General features: G+C 39.9%; 1 protein-coding gene across 2 annotated transcripts; it reads left to right on the top strand.

Annotated features, from left to right (window-relative positions):
- The first annotated feature begins 703 nt into the window (after window positions 1-703).
- On the top strand, window positions 704-19,988 carry ryk (receptor like tyrosine kinase). Of its 2 annotated transcripts, XM_057037415.1 has the most exons (16): window positions 705-1,483; window positions 5,418-5,539; window positions 5,624-5,723; window positions 5,958-6,089; window positions 6,328-6,390; window positions 6,766-6,907; window positions 8,048-8,148; window positions 9,998-10,081; window positions 10,169-10,294; window positions 13,031-13,117; window positions 13,341-13,410; window positions 14,236-14,368; window positions 16,714-16,823; window positions 16,934-17,093; window positions 18,488-18,624; window positions 19,000-19,988. In XM_057037415.1, exons 1-16 carry the CDS (start codon window positions 1,288-1,290, stop codon window positions 19,109-19,111), a joined length of 1,875 nt encoding a protein of 624 aa, XP_056893395.1. In that variant the 5' UTR covers window positions 705-1,287; the 3' UTR covers window positions 19,112-19,988. The 2 variants fall into 2 exon arrangements, with proteins under 2 accessions (XP_056893396.1, XP_056893395.1); XM_057037416.1 differs by lacking the exon at window positions 9,998-10,081 and having other exon boundaries at window positions 704-1,483.
- The last annotated feature ends 279 nt before the right edge of the window (window positions 19,989-20,267 follow it).

A 20,267-nucleotide genomic window follows, 5' to 3' on the forward strand; every position in this document is an offset into this window, starting at 1 on the left:
CAAGAGAATGCTATAGCGTAGGACATAATTTTGTAAAGTAACAAACCAACTCAATATTCATTTTGGTGACTGTCAACTGATAAAGCTGGGTGTCATTTGCTCCAACGTGAATAACAACTTTACCAAATTTACTTTTTTTTTACAAGCAGCTTTAAATTTGTCAAGTGCTCTGGCCCCCAGAATGCACAGAACAATGTTCACCGGTATCGGCTTCCTGCACTGCAACAGAGTCAAAACCCTCCAACACTGGGCACAAGAAATACATCCTAAGGCAGGAAGAAGGAACAGGAACACAATAAGTCAGCTCTCAAAACACGTGGCTATACTCTCATGTGGTTCTTTCATCAGAATGAGTTTTCCATAAAATCTTTTAAAACTACTGACACTGACTGTATAATGCTGTGGTATTGATGGGCTAAAAGATTAAGTACTTCTATGTTTGTGAAACCTATTTTAAAGTATAATTGAAGAAGATGTGCCAGCAACAGGCTGCTCCATAAAACATCACCAAAATCAAAAATTTATTTTGACCATTGCACTATTTTGCTTAATTCGTTTTTTCAAAAAAAAAAAAAGCTATTTGTTTTAGTTTCAATTAATAGACAATGCTGACTTGTTTATTACCACATGCATAATCGTCATTAATCGGAGCCTCTGACTTGGCTGTTTCCGTGCTGCTTTCATGAACCATTGATCTTTAAGGCAGTATTTCTTGTCAAGAGATTATGCTGCTCACCAGAATGTCGAATGTTTATTATTACTCAGAAACATTTCTGGTGTGATATATTTTCACCTAATTTTGGTTATATAATGAGAAACCTTCGTAGTGTTAAAAGTTTAGCATGTATTTATTTATTTTGGTTAAAACATTTCCGATGGTCGTGAAGTGATCATGGAGTAGGCCCGAACGCTCCCCCTACCAGTACAAGATGAGAGGAAAGTATGGAGGGTAGCGCTCTGTATCTTAGCTAGAACCTTTTGCATCGTTTATTTTAAGCTTCTGAATCGTTACCTCGGTGTCTAGGTTAGGCTTTCGGTGTTCAAAATGAAAACTCCGTAAGCGTTGCATTTTTCGAAACACCATTTGACAGCTACGGAGTTTTAAAAGTTAGCCTTTGGGGCTAACTTAGCTTGTATCTGCTAAAATACAACAACCAGGCCAAGAAATCTGCTTTTCGCGAGGCCCAAACTAAGGAGTAATGGTGCTTCTTAGATGCGGATAAAAAAAATAGTGGCCACAGGTGAACAACGCAGAAACACCTGTAAGTCGTGTAGCCATTGACAGCAATGTCGGTTCCCAACTTTGCTCAAACAGCTGAGCCCCGACGTTGGCCACACTCGATGTTGTGGAAACTGGCGAGTTTTATCTTCCTCATCCTGCTGAAAGGGATCGATTGTTTGGCTAATCCCAGTTACCTGCCAGACAACTACAACCCCAGTGTGAACATCTACATGAGTTTGGAGGAGGTCAAGAAGCTACTGGGTAAGACTGGCTATTGCGGTGGAGTTCATCACTGTGTCTTAACTGTGTTGAGTTGCTGGGGTTTACACTGGTCTTGTTTGGTGTTTGAGAATAAATCGAAGAACAAACCAATGAACCTAAATCTGCACAGTAAATAAAATATGTACTCTTAAAGGTTTGTGATGTGATTAAACACATTTTTGCAGGAACTCGGAAATTAACATTGCAAAACTTTCCACTGAATAAGTTATATTATCTCTTTGTTTTGGTCCTTTCTGAAGGTTTGATCTGCAACTTAATGCTGTCCTTTTTGCTTTGTCCTCTTGTTGCTGCAATTGAAATTGGTACCAATGAAATATGTTTTGTGCATGCTCCCAACTGACTCACATAGACTAATTTTGAGTCAAGGAAATTAAAAATGAAATGTTTAGGTTTTCTCATGAACCATTAAATCTAAAAGAATATCACAGCATACCAGGACTGTGAGCTTTTGCTATTGGTGGTTTGGTGATGGAGGTTTAACAGCTCTTTGGACATTGTTAAAAAGTATATTGACACATTGATGTTTAGAAGGTCCCTTTAAAATCAGTGTTTAAAGCCACATTATATATAAATATATAGATATATTTTTTTTCGTAAACTATTTTCCTTCTTGGGTCATTTTTATGACTGCTGAGTGAGGGAGACCAGGGACTCCTCTGTCCCCGTGTCATTAACACTTTGTAGGCCTTCAGTGAATTCTGGCTTTGAAACTACAAATTGTATTCTTGCTGCCTTTCCAATGAAAGTGACAACAGCACTTCCAAGAACTTTCTTTGTTCAAGTAGAGAGTGCTCCCATGGATCCTGAAAAAAATCTGGAAAATGGCTTAAAGGTTATGTGCGTGCATGTGCGTCCATGCTGTCTGAAAATAAGGCACAGCTCTTCTTTGCCTCTAGGTGGTTCAGCACCATATTTTTTAGTACCAGCCAATCAAATTTGCATGTTCTCTCAAAACAATCTCGCTTCCTAATGTTTTATTTTTATTTTTTTCCTCCCTACATTCAGCTTGTTACTTTTCAGATGGCAACAAACGGGCAGCAAAGTTCTTTTAGTGGGCGTGTTAAATATTGAGATTGACATGAAAAGATGCTTTCAGTGGAAATTGGGAGTCAATGAAAAGTTTTTAAAATATCCATTGTTACATGTGCACTGACAAAAGGAGGGTAGAACTCTAATTAGCACTGGCAGGAATTTTGCTTATGTTATTGTTGTTAGCATGATTGAATGGGATTCAACATTGTTAAATTAGCATTACAGCTATGCAGCTCGCGGAGTTTAGCGAAAGCAAACATGCTCGTAGCTGCTCTGCCATTGGCTATTGCCTAGCATTTTCCTGTCATCCCATTTGCTAGGAGGGACGTCAATCTGTACATGTTTGTGTGTATCCCAGCGTCACCTTCGTTTAACTTTTATTTACTATGGACCCCAGGAAAGTGGAGAAAAATGAAAAAGAAGAAGAGAGCTTTTTTGTCCATACAAACGAAGCAACAAATAGAAAAGCATGAAAAAGGGATGCGTTTGGTTGATCTCATCAAAGAATATGGCCGTAACCAGGATTTATTGTTGGTGTTTGAATGTTTGTCCATTAGATGGTGGTGTTACCACAAGTGTTAACGTTCGTTGCTAGTTCACAAGCAATTCAGAGGGCTACAGAGGCTAATTAAACAGTAAATGGTAGAAAAATATAAGGTCATCACTGGTTTGGTAGCTTGAGATTGTTTAAATCCAAACCGCTTAAGTTACCGCAGAGTGAAAAATACATGCCCAACTATGTCACTACCATCTTGGCAACCGTTTATTAAGTACCTATTTACAGTCATTTAGCAACTATTGCAGTCTTTTTGGTTCTAATACCACAAGCTGCCATACTTAGACGAATGTGTCAGTACAATGTTAGAGATGCAACTACACTTTACCAATGGTTAGTATGTATCTTGGTTTTTAGGTCGCTTCTGTTTTGGTACGATTTTTTTGGTCTGTATAGTGTGGAAAAAAATACTACTTTTTTTATTTATCGCTAAATGCCACATACAAAATCACACCCAATAAACTGTATTTCTGCTTTGTGTGTTATAACCTAAAATAAATTCATAAAGATATACCATATTTTCACGACCATAAGGCGTACCGTCTTAAAAGGAGCAGTCTCAGTTATGGATGCTATTTCTGTATTTAACACATACATAAGGCTCACCAGGTTATAGGGTACGGGCATGGTAAAACATACCGGTACGTTATCTTAAAATATGCATGCTAGTGTATATTTAGCAATGTACTCCTGTTATTTTTTGATCAATCCTCATCCACAAATCCATCAAAGTCTTCTTTCTTCTTTATTCGAAATGAATCCAAAAAGGCTTTTGCAAAAGCCGGCAAGCCAAAAAGCGTTTACCGAATTTTGGAACTCAGTGCAAACATAAGGCACACCATATTATAAGGCGCCCCATCCATTTTGGAGAAATTTTAAGACTTTTAAGTGTGCCATATGGTCGCGAAAATATGGTACATAAATCATTTTGCCAGTTCATCCTCAATAAAACTTGCTTTTGTGGTAAAAATGTGCGAGAGCAGGTGTAACGTGGATCATGTGTTTTTATCACATGACCAAGCCTCCACTGCCACATCCTTAAAAAAAAATCTTTGGTGATCAACATTTTGACTTCGGCAGTAATATTTTTGTCTGCAACAATCCCGCGCGGTAGGGATTGGCAAGAGTCTGTTTTTCTCTTGCCGGGATATTTTAGAATGCACAATGCAAAATGGTGTTAGCTCCTTGTAACTCACATTATCAGAACAAACCATGACCATGTGGAAATTTGTGCACCACCTTCAAGCAATAATACTGATTTTGAACATATTTGTTGTTTTTCTAAACAAACCTGAGAGACTGCAGCGCAGACATGAACATTTTAACACAAATATTTTAATATACCTGTTGTCACAGCGACAATACGAGCGATTTTCTATGGTGGCATCTAATGTTAGTCTGTCACACAAAGTGCCACTAAAACAAAGGATTTTTTTAATGGTAAACTTTGCAGTTATTTGTGATTTAACGACTATTTGAATACTCGAAAATCATTGCCCGTCCCCAGTCTGTGGCCCGACGGGGGTGATGCGGTTGAATGGTGTCGCCAAGATGCGGCCTCAGTGTTTCCATTTGTGTAGAACCCTCTGTGGAATTTGGTGAAGCGTCAGTGAGCTGGGATTCCTTGGCAAGGCTGGATTTAGGCGGATTCATCTTTGCGAAAGACTCAGGAATTAGGCCACGTACAAGGTTATCCTGGAAGAAAACTGCTGCCTTCTGCTCTGACAATGAGGACTTAGTTTCTCCAGCAGGACAATGCACCATGCCGCACAGCTAGATCGATGGTGGTGTGGATGAAGGACCACCAGATGGAGACTATGACCAGCCCAATCTCCAGACCTCATTGAAAATCTCTGACAGATTGTGGCCATCCTTTTCATCACATTCCAAAGAAAGCTGATATCTTACTCCAGTATTGACCTAAAGTCTTCCAATAGCAGTGTGAAAGACTGGTGGAGATGCATGAAAGCTGGGTTATTCCGCATGTATTGACTTTGAACACTCCATAAGATAAAACATTGGTAAATTGTTGAAAGAAGTGCCCTTTATCAGCACTCAGTGGCTGATACTGGGTCCTGAGCCCCGTACCCCTGTCTGGGACCAAAGCACCACCTCCAAATCAGTGAAGTGTGCTGAAGTGTTCTTTATTTGAAGTGATATTGGTTCTTCTGAAACTTACTTACTGTTGTGGAGTGTTTTTTTATTATTATTTTTAAAGAGGTAGGACAGTGCTATACTAGGAGCTTTGTCTTTTAACTGTGGTTGATGTGCAGCATTCAGAGTGGCTTTTTAAACTGACAAGGTTTAATGTGATGTCATCTTCAGGTCTGGATGCAGAGCTGTACTATGTACGCAACAACGTAGTCAATCATTATGCTCTGTCCTTCACGTTGCCTGTGCCCAGTGAGACCAACAGCCTTCACTTCACTTGGCATTCCAAGACAAAGGTTTATCTCAGCACACAGAACCATGAGCGCTTTTGCTTGTATTAAAGTGTGGACAACTTTTGGCTGTCATTCTCGGTTTTCTAGGTTGGCTACAAGCTTGGCTTTCACACAGAGAATCCAGATGCCATGAGCCAACCTCGGAGTAACATCTCCACTCAAGGGGAGGTGCCCCACATTCCTTCTGGTTTGTCAGATATTCTTCATTTGTGGTTGCTCTTTTATTTGGCTCCTGCACTTTCTTCACATGAAAACCAATAGTAATTGTTCTTTCACTCCAGAATAGATGTAATGATGCTGGATGCTGCTGTAGGATCCAGAGAAAGATTTTAACCCCCACAAAAGCCCATACCTTTTTAAAATGAGCCATACTCTTTTTGTTGAGGCCATTCTACTCATTGAATTCATTTGTATGTTGCAGTGTTTAGGGTGGATTTGGTCTGTTCGGGAAAGGTAGATGGAGAGGCTGTTTTAACAGTGCAGCTTAATTTGACCACCCATACCAGCAATTACATGGTGCTCAACTTTAAGAGGAGGAAAATGTGCTATAAAAGTAAGTATTGTAATTATCAGAAATAATGAGGTTACTTACTTTCCTTTTTTAAAGTTATTTTTACTGCATCACCATTAAACTCACATATTTAGAAAAGTTGCTCTTGTCCTTGAAGTAGATGCCATAGATGTAAACTTGCATTTAAATATTGATAATAAGTTTAACCCATAAAATATGTTTTTGGTTTTTAGTGCTTTTTAATGTACTTAAAAACCCCATTTGTGTCTGTTTTTGTCAGAAAGTGATTCAGACATGAACATTCCCAGTCCATTCAACAATAACACTCTTCCCAGAACTGACTGTAAGTCTTCCTCCACAATCTTGTTCATTGTCTTTTTTTATGTCAAGTGAGGCTGATTAGATGAATTATTATTATTAGTTCTGTTAAAATGAGAACAGAAAGGAATTGAGACTTTTATGTGAAATATTTTTACTGTTTGTTTAACTGTGTACATTTTTAAATATGCTCAAGCACTTTTAAACAAAATCATTATTATTGCGTTATTATTGTTAAGATTCTTATTATTGTGGCTGTTATTGTCATTTAAAAAAAAAAATCATCCTAATTGGTGATAATAATCACATTTTGATTCTTTCCTAAAATTCATTGGCAGGGAGGATCTCTGAGTTCTTTATGAAAATGTAATTATGGTATTTTATGTCATTTTATGTTTAGTTGAAGGTGTGATTGCACCTACCACCTCCACCCAGGTCTTCTATATAAGCGTCAGCGTGTGCTGCATCGTCATATTCCTCGTAGCAATCTTCTTGGCCATCATGCATTTACACAGCATGAAGCGAATGGAAATGGAGGACAGGTTTGTATCAGTAGTCCTTCCAAAAAGTTGTTCCACTCATTTCAATGTTGAGGCTTGAGCTACCAATTGACATCTTTCAATTTTCAAAGTTGTATTTTACACAGACAGAAAAAAAGCAGTGCAAACTGGTTTCCACACCTCCAGTTTCTTTAAAAAGTCAAGTTGGTGCAAATGGTTTCACAGGTTTTGGGATCATACCATCACTTTGATGTGATCTTTGATTTAGGAAATTAGGTGTCACGACAGTTGGATGAGGTAATTTAGGTTTGTCCCATTTTCTATACTGTCACTTTTCACTACTGTCTGCTTGTTGTGACCAGAGTTAACATGTTAAAAGTTTTTTTTTTCCACTAGCGGAATGAGGGCCAAGTCATTGCATTAATGATGGCCTGTTAATACTTTGATTGGCCGGGCAATTGATGCCAGTAGCGAGTGCAACATGTTGGAGAAAACCTGGAGTCTGTGACTTTAAGTTTTTTTTGTACATTTCTTACTCCATTGATGGGACCTCACTTGAAACAAATTAGTATAATTAGTAATGTTGATGATTCCTGTATGCAGACACTGTCCTCCGTATGTAGCAATGGCTTCTCTCATTAGCAGAGTATTAATTCAGCATGTCAGCAGTAGTTGATCAACTGAACTAGTGTTGCTATTGGATAGGAAGTTGCTTTTCTTGTTGCAGTCAGTGTGTATATTTTTGGTAAAAGATTTACATGATTTGCATTTTGTACATTTTTGAATAGTCTGTATTTTGATGCAGACTTTGATAAATAATTTATTGTATTCTGATTTCTCTATTTTTATTATAAGGCTCTGGTGAGATCAATAAAATCCAAAGATTTATAAGAGAAGTTTCATTGCTAACGGCATTGTGAGAGTTTAGGACCGCCTTGTTAGGGAAAAGCCCACCCACATTAAAGAGGAGCCGTGGTGTAATGGGAAACCATCCCGACCATACCGTAGCCCCTTGAGTTTATCCATGTAGAGCCGATACTGTGTAATGGAAATGTGCCCTATTATGTGTGTGACTAAATGACTTCAAATGAAAATGAGTAAAGAGAGAAGTTGAATTGAAATACTTGGTATAAAAGTGGGAAGAGAAGTGTGACAAGTGTGTTATTTCCCATTTGTTCTCAGCATGAGTGACAGTGGCAGCTCGCAGGGTCTCTCTCAACCATCTACACATACCACACAGTACCTGAGGGCTGACACTCCCAACAATGTGGCCCCTGTCACTAGTAAGTTTATTTTATCTGAAGCTTTTGTCTCCTAATATCTGAAACATTCTTGCATACTAACTTACATGTCTGTCGTGCTCACTTAGTTTTGTTTCTCTGATCAGCCTGTTGGTGCATTCGAGCAAGCTGTTCAGTCATAAACTTGACATTTGAGAACTCTAGTCCAGATCACTGCCCTGTAGACGGTTCTGAAGGGTTCACAGGAGGGTGGCCAACAAGGCTCTGTGCGTTGTATTTTAACATCAAGTCTGCTCCCTTAGCATACACCTACCTATGGACAAAATCATTACTTAGAGCCCTGGATGGATAGTCAGATCCACAGGTTCCCAAAGCTGCCTTCAGGTTTGGTACTGGTGTGGCTGGAACTGCTCTAAAAAGGGACTCAAAACAGACTGGAGACAGACTAAGAGAAGACCAGAGGTCCCCCTTTAATGCCAGAAACCTCAGAACATCACAAATCACTGGGCTGTGTTCTGATGGCTGGAAACAGGAGGGTGTCACTGCCAGACGATATGAAATGCTTCTTCACTCATTTAATCTGCTTCAGCCACATTAAAGCACTCCTCTACTCCCTGTAGAAGAGAGCATTGGGTGTGTGCTCCTAGAAGAGAACCAGTGAGGACATTACATCTACAGTATCTTTACAAGGATGTACGTCCCCACTACACTCTGTACACCTACAACTTCAAACCCACACGCGTGGACAACATGGCCAGTTTTCTTATACACACCACAGGGGTTCGTCTCAGTCTGCCTCCAGAGAGGTTTACAGCATGATGAGCAGCGAGCACCTTCAGCTTGCTTGGTATCATATTCCCAGCTGAGCTATTGTGGACACATAACATGAGAGCTGTGATCAAGAGTCCCAACAGAGGCTAAACTTCCTGAGGCTCCAGACTGCTGCTGACTCATTACCATTCACCTATTAAAAGGTGTATTACAGTATGGTATGGAAGATGCCCTGAGGCAGGCAGGAAAAGGCTTTGGAGTGGACTTAAAGTAGTATAGAACCTTATTAGTTGCTCTCTGATGGACATTCACTGTCTTTGTAGTGAAAAGTCCTTTTTGACAGTTCTCATCCTGGTTTCCATCTGATGCCCTCTGGCAGGCACCTCAGAGCAAAAACTACTTGACTAAAAACAGCTTTTTCTACAGCCAATTGAAAAAGTCAGTCAGAAATCCAATGTAGTTTTCTCTGTCAACTGGACTTTGTTTCTTCTCTTTAAAGACGTTTCACCTTCTGTCCAGAAGGCTTCTTCAGTTCTGAACTCACTGTGGACAGAGCTTGAAAATATAGCCCCTGTGGACCATTAGCATGCTAATGATCTGGGTGGTCACCTGAGAGTCGTTGGCAGGGTCTTTGGTAGGGTCATTCACCTAGTTTTGGTTGAGGTGTCTCACCTTTGTCTGCTGGCTCACTTGGTGGTGAGTCACCAGATCTCCTGAAATGGTGTGAACATTTGGTTTGTTGTCAGGAGGACTGGAGGACTTCATTGTATGTGGGTGATAGGAAGTGCCTCAGCCCACCACCTCTGTTTAAGGATGGTTTTTCCAATTTGACATGGATGGCTTCCTTGACACCCCTCTCAGTCAGAAATATATTTAGAATTGACACACTGTCCTCTTGTCTGTCTTTGGGTGTATATATCTTTGTTTCGCTGTTTTTTTAGTACCTCTTCGTATCTCACACATTGTGTCATGACAGTTCATTCTTCTGATGCACCAGATCATCCCTCCTCTCCATTTCGTCTGATACTACTTGACTTTTATGCTTGGATATTTACTGATCTGCAACTGCACCTCATTTGATGATTCATTTTTCACCTTCCATATTTTAATAACTCCTCAGGCAACCATCAGGCTTCTGCACCCATTCTTCAGCTTGCTGCCACTACCTTCCATAACATTGGTGCTTCCCCTCATGAAACCAAAAGTAAGTCCCACAGGTCGGTCGGTCGGTCGGTCATATTAGCTGTTTACTCTTAAATGATGAGCTTCATGAAAGCTGTGGTTCTTTCAGACCATCCATCTCTCCATATCGAGAAGAATGACCTTAAGAGTGTTACTCTACTGGAAGCCAAAGTTAAAGTGAAAGACATCGCAGTATCTCGGGAGAGAGTCACACTACGAGATGTTTTGCACGAAGGTACTTTTCTTTCTCTTATAAACATGAAATGTATGTTACGTTAATTTGCTGAAAATTGGGGTACAGTCAGGTTCAAGATGTTCTGATTCTGTGTGCCTCCCACGCGCACAGGTTACAATCTGAGGAGCTCGGCTACAAAAACTTGATAAACTCGGGAACTGCAGGTCGCACCGTAATCAAAGAAGCACCAAAATGTGCTCGGAGGATTTTGGTCTGGGGAATCAAACCTGTAACGATTATGCATCAGAGTAATCCCTGAAAAACTCGAAAAGCCTCCATTCTCACACCCGAACAGGAAGTGGCTTTTTTTTATTCGTAAGGCCTGATGTGTATCTCCTCCTCTTTTGTGGTACAGGCACCACATTTTTACCAGAACCTGTCTAAACTCTTGGAATCGCTGGCTATGACTTTTCTTTCTAATGGGGTGGGGGCGATATAGGGGTGTTTTCATGGACAAAAAATCCAATGTTAACTAATAGGACAGGCTTTGAAAAGGTCATGTAATTTAACCCGTTTGAGGGCCAGCAGCTCTGTCAGACATTCACCTAGAAACACCATAAAAACTTTAAAATGTTGCCAAAAGAGGCTAAATTGGCAATGTAAAATCTTAAAATGTTGGAAGATACCCCCGCAGGGGGCCTTTGTTTGAGGCCTAGAATTTCCTCCCCACCTCTGCTTTACTGTGTGTATTGCAAACACTTGAAAGTTTCGCTGAACAAATCACTCTAACTCTGTCGCAGAAGGTCCTAGAAGCATTAAAAAAATAAATAAAGCATCCTTTGGTAGCTACAAGTCTCTGCCACCTAAATAAATTAATCAGCACTCAATACAATGAGCTGCCCCGCCGACAGGTCTGCTCTGACACCATTTAACCTGATTTAATTTCTTTCCGGTTCTAATGAGCCCAACATCAATAAAATCTGTGATATGGGTGGGTTCTGGCTTCTCCTTAATGATCAGTAATGTGCGTGTCTTAGCAGTATGCTTGCTAGATATATGGTATTTTTTTTAAAAATCGAATCAAGCTGTTTCAGGTCCATATACTGTATATTGAAGTGTAGAGATGTCTTTTTTTGCAGCAAAAAAGTCATAATTGTGCTGAAAAACATTTATCTAACAGTTGTTCGGATGGCCTGACTTTCGCTCTAAGGTCCAGTCTACAGGATACGGCAAAGGGTTTGTCCCGTCTTCATTTCAAAGACCTTAAACAGAAGCTGTCAAATAAAGCCTGCAGAGTGGATTTTGTGTTCAACGCAACAGCCACCATCGCTATGGCAATGGAGTTTCAGTTGAAATGCTGATTTCTCATGCAGCGCTGTCCATGTGCATTACATGTTGATTCTCATTCAGTTCCATCACTAGGTGGCCAACATTACTATTTTAAAATGTTGCCTTACTTTCTCCTTCATTGTTTTTTTTCTCCTTGAGTTCATGTTATGTTGCTTATGGTCTGTGTTTTTACTGCATTATCAAAGTCTGGGATGGGGACATCTGTAGTTTCTAGGTGAGGTTTCTTCTAGGTCAGGACCCTTTCCCCTCTAAAGCACTTATGACCTGCTGGGGGAAGCATACCGCATGTGGACCTCCGCCCAAGTATAGAAACATTTAAAACACAATCAAGAGAAATTGAAGGCAATATTTTGTTTTTTAAATATATTTCCAAGAATCTAAGTCAGAAATCCTGCTCTTGCTCTGGACTTCAAGTAATTTGGTGTAGATTTGTGAGACTTTTTGAATTTAAGCATAATTTAAAGCTACAAAATGCTGAAGTCTAATCATCTAGAAATTTTCATGAAAAGATTTAAGTACTTTAACCGTAATATTGTTTGCATCCTAAATGTGTGCGATGGCACTTGCTTGAGGTGGCATCTCCTTGATTGAAAGCTTGATTGAAAAGGGGGATCTGTAAGAATGCTCACACTTTCAGTCTGGAAACTACCGTAAATTCTGGACTACAGAGCGCACCTGATTAAAAGCTGTATAATCGAATTTTAGAAAGAAAATCAATTTTGTACTTATACAAGCAACAGGTATTCCACGTAGTAATATGAAAAATTAGATCGAAAACATTCAGTACTGGTATGTTTTTATTACCGTAAGAAACGAGTCACTGCTGAGTGACAAACAGACAGGTAAGAAACAACAGCCACTCTTTTCACTTGTATGTTTATACAGAGAACTTAAATCCAATTTTTATCACGTCAGGATTTTTTTAACTTTTAATTTAATCCACTTAGCAACATAAACAAATACAGTATATTGTACCGGTAAATGCTTTTTTCCTAACGGTGTCTGTAATGCAGCTACCTTGAAATATACATTTGTATCAGCTACACACAAATTATGTTGTTTGTTCATTGTTTGAGTAAAAAAGCATAATCTAAAACACCCCGATGGCCCACCTCTAAAATCTTCTAGAAAGGATCGGTGTGGACTAATGGGTCACTGTGTTCAGCTTGCTTTGAGGAAGAAACCGGGGATTAGATCAGTTGGAATCCCAATGATGCTTCTTTGTCTGGTTTTCAGTACTGTGAAAACTAAAACATGTTTTCTCTTTAAAAAGTTCACAATTCTTTTGTACAGCTACAACAATGCAGAAGCACATTTTCACGTGTTTGGGTATTTAAAACTGCCGGGGTCAGCGGCGCTCGCCAGCTCATAGCTCAGAGGCTGGTGTCCAGAATTTTGTCGTCCAAATCTCCCTTTCATATAAGTGTTGTTTTTTTTTCTTGACAGGAACATTTGGCCAAATCTTTCAAGGTGCACTACTGGATGAAAAGGACCCCAGTAAAGAAAAGCAGGTCTTTGTGAAGACAGTAAAAGGTATGGACTCCATTTTATCCATTATTGTGATCCTCATCTGTTTTCTTACTCACTTACGTCTGTGTCATCCTCAATGTAAGTAGCCCTTAAATACAACAAATATGTGGCTATTTTACAAATGCACAGAAAACGAGTATAAAGTCAGTGTGAAATGATTATGTTGGTGACAATAGTTGATCGGCTGTTGAAGGATTTTGCTCGTTTGCGTGATTCCTTGGTGCAGATCATGCCTCTGAGGTTCAGATCACCATGATGTTGACTGAAAGTTGCAAGCTTCGAGGACTTCATCACAGGCGAGTGCAGAGATTCCTTTATTTACAAATCACACTGTATATGTATCTGTATAGAAATCCTGCTTAAGTATGTGGATTCTTATCATCTGAATAATGCAGAACACTCAAGTATATTTTTTAATTGTTTTCAATAATGTTGATCACAATGTCATGGAATTTAATCAGCATTTGGGGGATCATCGGTTTACCAGACTGCGGATTCAAAAGCAGTAAACCAAAATGTTTTTTGTTCTTCGTTTTCACTCTTGCCTTTTAAAAAAAAAAAAAAAAAAAAAAAAAAAAATTGTCTATAGCAAGTTGAAACCTTTCAAATCAAAGGGAATGAAATTAGTTCACATCGTGAGTATGGTGAAGTTGGAAGCGCTTGAGCCTCTTGGGTCAATAACACAGAACCAAAGCAGTATGAGAGCAGAAACGATTTTGGCCCGCCACATTCTCATGCAACCTACCAACCTTTCAAAGGTTCAATGCATTTCTAATTCGAAAAAGTGTCTTAGTTAGCAGAAAAAAAGGTTGTGTGGAGGGTGTATGTCCTCTCTGGCGCTGCATGGGGTCTCTCCAGGTTCCCCCCACAGATTAAAGACATGCCTTTGAGGGACAGGTGTCCTGGTGTCTCCAACCTGGCCTTAGGTGTGAGTGAGTGGTTGGCTGTTCTACATCTTAGCCCTATGATCAGCTGGCGGCTAGTCCAGGGTGCACAGCGGTGGAAAATCAAGGGATTGCTGGATGTGCACATTGTTTTGTGTGTCATGGTTAAGATTAAATGTTCTGTATTATTGAGGGAAGACCGTTGCAAACATGCACTTAAAATATCTTTCACTGCAGAAATCTGTTGCCGATAAGTCATGTCTGCACAGAGGACGGAGAGAAGCCCATGGTGCTGTTGCCTTTCATGGCTTGGGGGAATCTCAAGCTTTTCCTTCGGCAGTGCAAGTTAGCGGAGGCTAACAACCCACAGGTGAGGCACAGTTCGTGGGATGAAACACAATTTTAACCCTTTTGCATACTCTTCAAATATAGAGATTAGATCAGATTATATTCAAATCATTATCACAGACGATGGAGGAAAAGGTAAAAAAATCTCTATATTTCAGTGAAGCACATATATTGAAATTTTAGTTTCAAACAAATGTTTTGACATTAAAATCACAGTCAGAAAAAACAGAAACATCTTACCCAAAAGGCCAGTGTGTAATAATCCAAACTCGAAAAGGCCTGTCAAATTTTTGAGGAAGCAAAAACATTTATGTCATATCATTTATATCATATCACGCTTGAAAATCCCGAAATCTTCTCATTCTCAGCCAATCTTGGACCACCTTCTTCATAGTTGTCGCTTCAGTGTTGTCTTCTATTGTCATGGTTGAAATGGTTTTATTATTATTTTTATCATCTTTCATGTGAAGTATACCCTGTAGTGCTGGAAGGACTTCGATTTGACCTCTAGCGTGATTTTTCTATAATCTTATATGTTCGCAGGGTTTGACCCCCCCCTCGAAATTAGCAGGGAAAACAATGTTCTCCCCAAGCTTTCTCTGGAGGGAACATAGGACCTTGGGGGGGTGTTTGATCTGGAATAGTCTGCAGAATTCCTGAATAGTGTGGCTGTCTGCTGCAGAAACCTGTCTGGTGGACCACACTTGCAGTCTTCCCTAGTTCTGTACACCCACCAGATATCAGCCAGTGTGGGGCTGTAGACTTATTCATTTAGTTGTACCTCGAGATGGAGCAAGACTAAGTATAATAATCTACAAGAGGATGAAGTGATTAAGTCCAGGCTGTTCTTAGTGTTTTTGCGAAGGAACAAATCCTGCAGGACTTGAAGTGGGTACCTGGAAGCGTTACCCGTAGATATAGATGAGCCTCAGTAGTCACGTTTGGGCTTTCCTCTGTGTCAGGCTACCGAATATCATCGGATTCGTGGTGCAGATTCCTAGGAACGTTTATACAGATAAATAATCGGGTAATAAAAGATCCACGATGATGCCTGACAAGCGCCCGTCTCAGCTACGCTCCAAAAGTTGCACTTTTGCCTCCTGAGTTTTCTTTTTTTTTGGCAAACATGAGATCAGCTCGCAACACTCCCACTGATGCCCTTTTCACCCACTCACTTTCTGATGGTTGAATCATGAACCCAGTCCTTGGACAGGTCCATCTACTGTTGACCTGGGAATGTCTTTAGTTACTGGAAGCTCCGCAATACTTTGCCTATTGTGTGAAATAAAGGTGAATTTAGATAAGTGGGTATATATTCTCTCTCTTGCTCTTGCATTAATTACTTTTGATGCTTTTAGGGTTTTGAAGTATTTGATTATCCCATGAGGGTTAAGGCAAATAAATAATCCTTAAATTTGTTTCCTTTTTAACAGCGTCAAGCATAGAAAACCATTCTTAGCGAACAGGCCTTGCACTTGTATTAAGTCAGTTATTCTATGTACCTTATTTTCATGACCATAAGGCGCATTGTAATAAAAGGCGCAGTCTCAGTTATGGGTGCTATATCTGTATTTAAAACATACATAAGGTGCACCGTATTATTAGAGCACTTGGTGTGTTGTATTCACTTTACTTAAAATTTGAACACTTTGACATTCTAGTCACCTGATAACAACAGTGAGAAACAACCCATATTAAACAAATACAGGGCTTCGCCGACTATTAGCATTAGCATGGCCTCACCGTCTGTTTCACCCGGTATCTTTGTCTGTTCAGCGTGTGAAATGTTTAGTTACTCCTCTGCCTCTTTTAGTGAAGGGAATAGGTGCAGAAAGTGTAGTTTATTTACGGCTATGGAGGCCACCTTGCTTTGTTCCCGCGGAAACTCAGCTTCGTCTTCTTCACTTTCGTTCACTTTCTTGTTTTCTCCACTTTCTGACCATGGACTCATTAACATTAAAATGTCTTGCAGCTGCTCAATTGCCATTTTCAGCCACATATTCGATGGCCTGCAGTTTAAAGTAAGCCTCATATGCGTGTCGCTTGACCGGCGCCATTTTAGGGGATCCTTACGCGTAGGTGTGCCGCTAATTGATAGACGGAGTGTTTACTGTAGTGCACCCACCAAAGGCACACAGCAGATTTTGGAACTCAGTCCACACACAAGGCGCACCATATTATAAGGCGCACCATCGATTTTTGAGAAAATCTCAGCGTTTTAGGTGCGCCTTATAGTCATGAAAATACGGTATTTAAATTCCCATCTTTAAACCACGTTAAAATCAAAGTACTCACAGCCTTTTAACCTTTTTTTTTAACTGTGATTGTTATCCATACATTGTTCATCTGTCCTCTATGTCCTTTCAGTCCATCTCTCAGCAAGACTTGGTTTATATGGCCATTCAGATTGCATGTGGAATGAGCTATTTATCTCGCCGGGAGGTCATTCACAAAGATCTTGCTGCCAGGAATTGTGTGTAAGTGATCTTGACTGGGTCGGTGGTCCTCACTGTTATTACTGTCAGCGTACAATAACCTCTTTTGGAAGTTTTAGTGTAAATCATGACTTAATTTCCTCTTTTGACAGCATTGATGACAACATGCAAGTCAAGATTACAGACAACGCCCTGGCACGAGACCTTTTCCCCATGGATTACCACTGCCTGGGCGATAATGAGAATCGTCCTGTTCGCTGGATGGCCCTGGAGAGCTTGCTTAATAATGACTTCTCCAGTTTAAGCGACGTGGTAACATCTTCAGTGCCGTATACAGTGTGAAACAATAAATGAATCTGCCATTTTTGGTCTAGATAAGGTAGCTTTAAATGCATTTGACACATTCTCTGACAATTGGCTGAGGTGTTGGAGGGAAGGGAGCAGCACTTCTCTCTTTCCTGTCAGGATAAGCAGGCATGTATGAGACGGGAAGCTCAACAGATCCGGAGAGAAACATACAGTATACACACTCTTTCTTCATTTACATGGCAATGGCGTAGACATGCACATTCATAACTCTGGAATTCGGCTGTATAACAGTCATTTATACACTACATTTATAACACTAGTCAATTGTGATTTATGTATTTAAGTCTTTTCAGTTGTTTATTTAGAAATGTTCACATTTTGGTAACTAATGTAATTTTACCTATCACTGGCCAAAAAAAGTGATTTATGGCTGCCGTTACTCTCAGAGGCTGAAATCACCAGTGAGATTCTTCTGGCAGCATCTAACCAGTCTCAGGACTCAGCAGTTCTTAGTTTTCAGTTTGATATTTGGTGGATTTAGCAGGATGTTTTTGGGTCTAATTCTACCTCGGCTTCCAGTTATTTCTGGATCCTCTCACATGTTCCTTAAACACTCTCAAACAGGGTAGGAGTCCATGATGGTGAGCTGCTCAGGTCAGGTCCTGCTGCAGAAAAGCCTCCACAAAACATGAAACTCCCACCCCCAAGTTTTCAAATTGGTTTGAGGTTCTTTTCCCGGAATATTGTATTCAGTTTTTGCCAAATATGTTCTGTCATTTCACACATCATTTCAGAAGTCCTGCTATACCTTCTCTCTGACCTCAATTTTTCTTTAGGAGAGCAAATTTATTCAGTCATTTCATGCTTCTAAAAACCTGAGCCCCCCTGTACCCCTGCTGATGAAGTGGGGATAACTGTGCTGGTGTCCTAATTTACTCTTCACCAAAAATGGTATTCTTTTAAATTTGAAGGAACTCAGAAAGTTTCTATTGCATTTTAATTTAAGTTTTTGACTTTTACTTAAATCTACCCAATTTGAAAATCAGGACCCATGAAGTCGATCCACAATGGCCTATGTTAACAATAGACTGGTTGTTGTTAAAAAAGCAGCTGCAAACAACTGCGATACTTGCACATTTTTTAACCTGCTGCGAACAACTACTGATAACAATTAACTTGATTTTTATTTCCTCTCATTTCGAACTTGAAGGAAGGAAATTTCTATCTTTAACAACATGTAATAACTTTATACTGTAGATAGTTCTGGAATAACAATGGTAATCCAACCACCCTGACATACCAACAATTATCACTTAAGGCTTTTGCTGCCATCGTGTGGCTACAAACAGAAAAGGTTGGCAGAGAAGGAGGCTGAATCCCATGTCTTGTTTCCACAGTGGGCCTTCGGGGTGACGCTGTGGGAGCTGATGACTCTCGGTCAGACACCCTATGTCGACATTGACCCATTTGAGATGTCGGCCTACCTGAAGGACGGCTACAGAATAGCACAACCGATCAACTGTCCAGATGAATTGTGTGTTGATTAATAGCACATTGACATACACACACGCATGCACAGGCTTTTTCCATCAACAGATGGACATTTATGCCACCTTGTTAATTCCACTGATGTGCAACAATGAAACCGGTGGTCAGACTGAGTTAGAAAGACTACAGGGCTTTGCTTTTATCTCTGTGCTTTATAACACAGTAATACTGTTTGACTTCTGAATCAAAGTTGGATAAGAGGCCATTGCTATAGGAATCCAGTATTTACATTTTGAGGGCTCGTGTTTTTGTAAACAGTCATTTTGGTCATGTGGTGTATTAAATAGGCAATGATGATCCTCTCTCTCACCCATCGGTCTGTCTGTCTTGCTGATCTGGTGTTTGTGCTGTTTTGTTTCAGGTTTGCAGTGATGGCTTGTTGCTGGGCGCTGGACCCAGAGGAACGGCCCAAGTTTCAGCAGCTTGTTCAGTGTCTCACTGAGTTTCATTCAGCGTTGGGTGCTTATGTATAAAACGGCTCTCTCGCTCCTCCAGAACAGCTAATGTAGACTGGGAGACATTATTCATGAAGACCATGCATGAAAACGTGTTTTATTAATGGCAAAACCTTTGGCATTAAATGTAGTTAAATTGTCCTTACCCCGTAGGAAAATGACCAGATTTCCAAGTTTCTTTTAGCGGTACTGTAATGACAGAAGCAGCCCAAAGATGCCCTCATCTGTCCAGGGACTCAGTATTTACCAAGGTTTCTCAACCCTCCCCCATTCCCAGGTGTAAACCTTTGATTACCTTTGGGACGCCTTCTTTAATTCACAGAGATGAACGTATTTAAAACTGTGTGGCAGAAAACCTCTAACAGTTCAGTACAGGTACAGTTTTTATACTGGACATGCTGCTTTGCGGGGCTTTTTGGGGATGCCCAGGAATGGACACGTTTGAAAGCATATTGGTGTTGAGGCAGAAACAGGTTTTCTTGTTGGAACTAATGTGCAGTCTGAGGCGGTTCTCCAGAGTCGCCGTACATGCAGAAACCATGTGCTGTTTGGATTAAATCCACCTCTATCCCAAAGTTTTGCTCATTTTATTTCCATTATGACAACCTTTGAATTTAAAAACTGAGTGTTCTGATTAACATTTGGATGGTGACTTTTATATGGAAGTGCTTCCTCCCTGTGCTTTTTACCATCACAGAAATGGACATATAAAACCATATTTGTGTTTGTTGAGGCATTTTTTTTAATTTTTTTTTATACAAATACTGTACTGGTTTATTGATGACACTATTAAAAATGTGCAATCTCTCTGTGGCTTAAAACATGCAAAACTCATCGTTTGTATAACAAGTAATCCTCCAATTTTTGGACATGATTAAAGTGTTTTTTAAACAAAGCTTCACCTTTAATTCTTTTTGGGGGGGGGGGGGGTGTTCTTGTTTGTTTTATCACCATATAAATGTTAATTTCCATTAAAGTTTTAACTGATGTGATCCGGTTGTTAATATCCCTACTTAATTATCAGTTCTAAATTAAAAGGTTTCAGTATTCTGCATCTTTTGATTTGGGCAATAACCGCTGGGGTTTTGAACCTGTTCCCATAGGATTTGGACAAATTAGCAGCACTGTGACACTCAAACTCTTCCGTTTCCACTTCCTGATAAGGTTCAGTCAT

Source organism: Takifugu flavidus, chromosome 7 (assembly GCF_003711565.1).
Source record: "Takifugu flavidus isolate HTHZ2018 chromosome 7, ASM371156v2, whole genome shotgun sequence".
In the NCBI taxonomy this organism is placed as follows: domain Eukaryota; kingdom Metazoa; phylum Chordata; class Actinopteri; order Tetraodontiformes; family Tetraodontidae; genus Takifugu; species Takifugu flavidus.

Excerpts from the sequence above, each read along its gene's own strand:
- ryk (XM_057037415.1), top strand. The coding sequence starts at position 1,288 with ATGTCGGTTCCCAACTTTGCTCAAACAGCTGAGCCCCGACGTTGGCCA. Across the intron at positions 5,540-5,623 it reads CTTGGCATTCCAAGACAAAG|GTTGGCTACAAGCTTGGCTT; the intron begins GTTTATCTCAGC and ends TCGGTTTTCTAG. Across the intron at positions 8,149-9,997 it reads CAATGTGGCCCCTGTCACTA|GCAACCATCAGGCTTCTGCA; the intron begins GTAAGTTTATTT and ends ATAACTCCTCAG.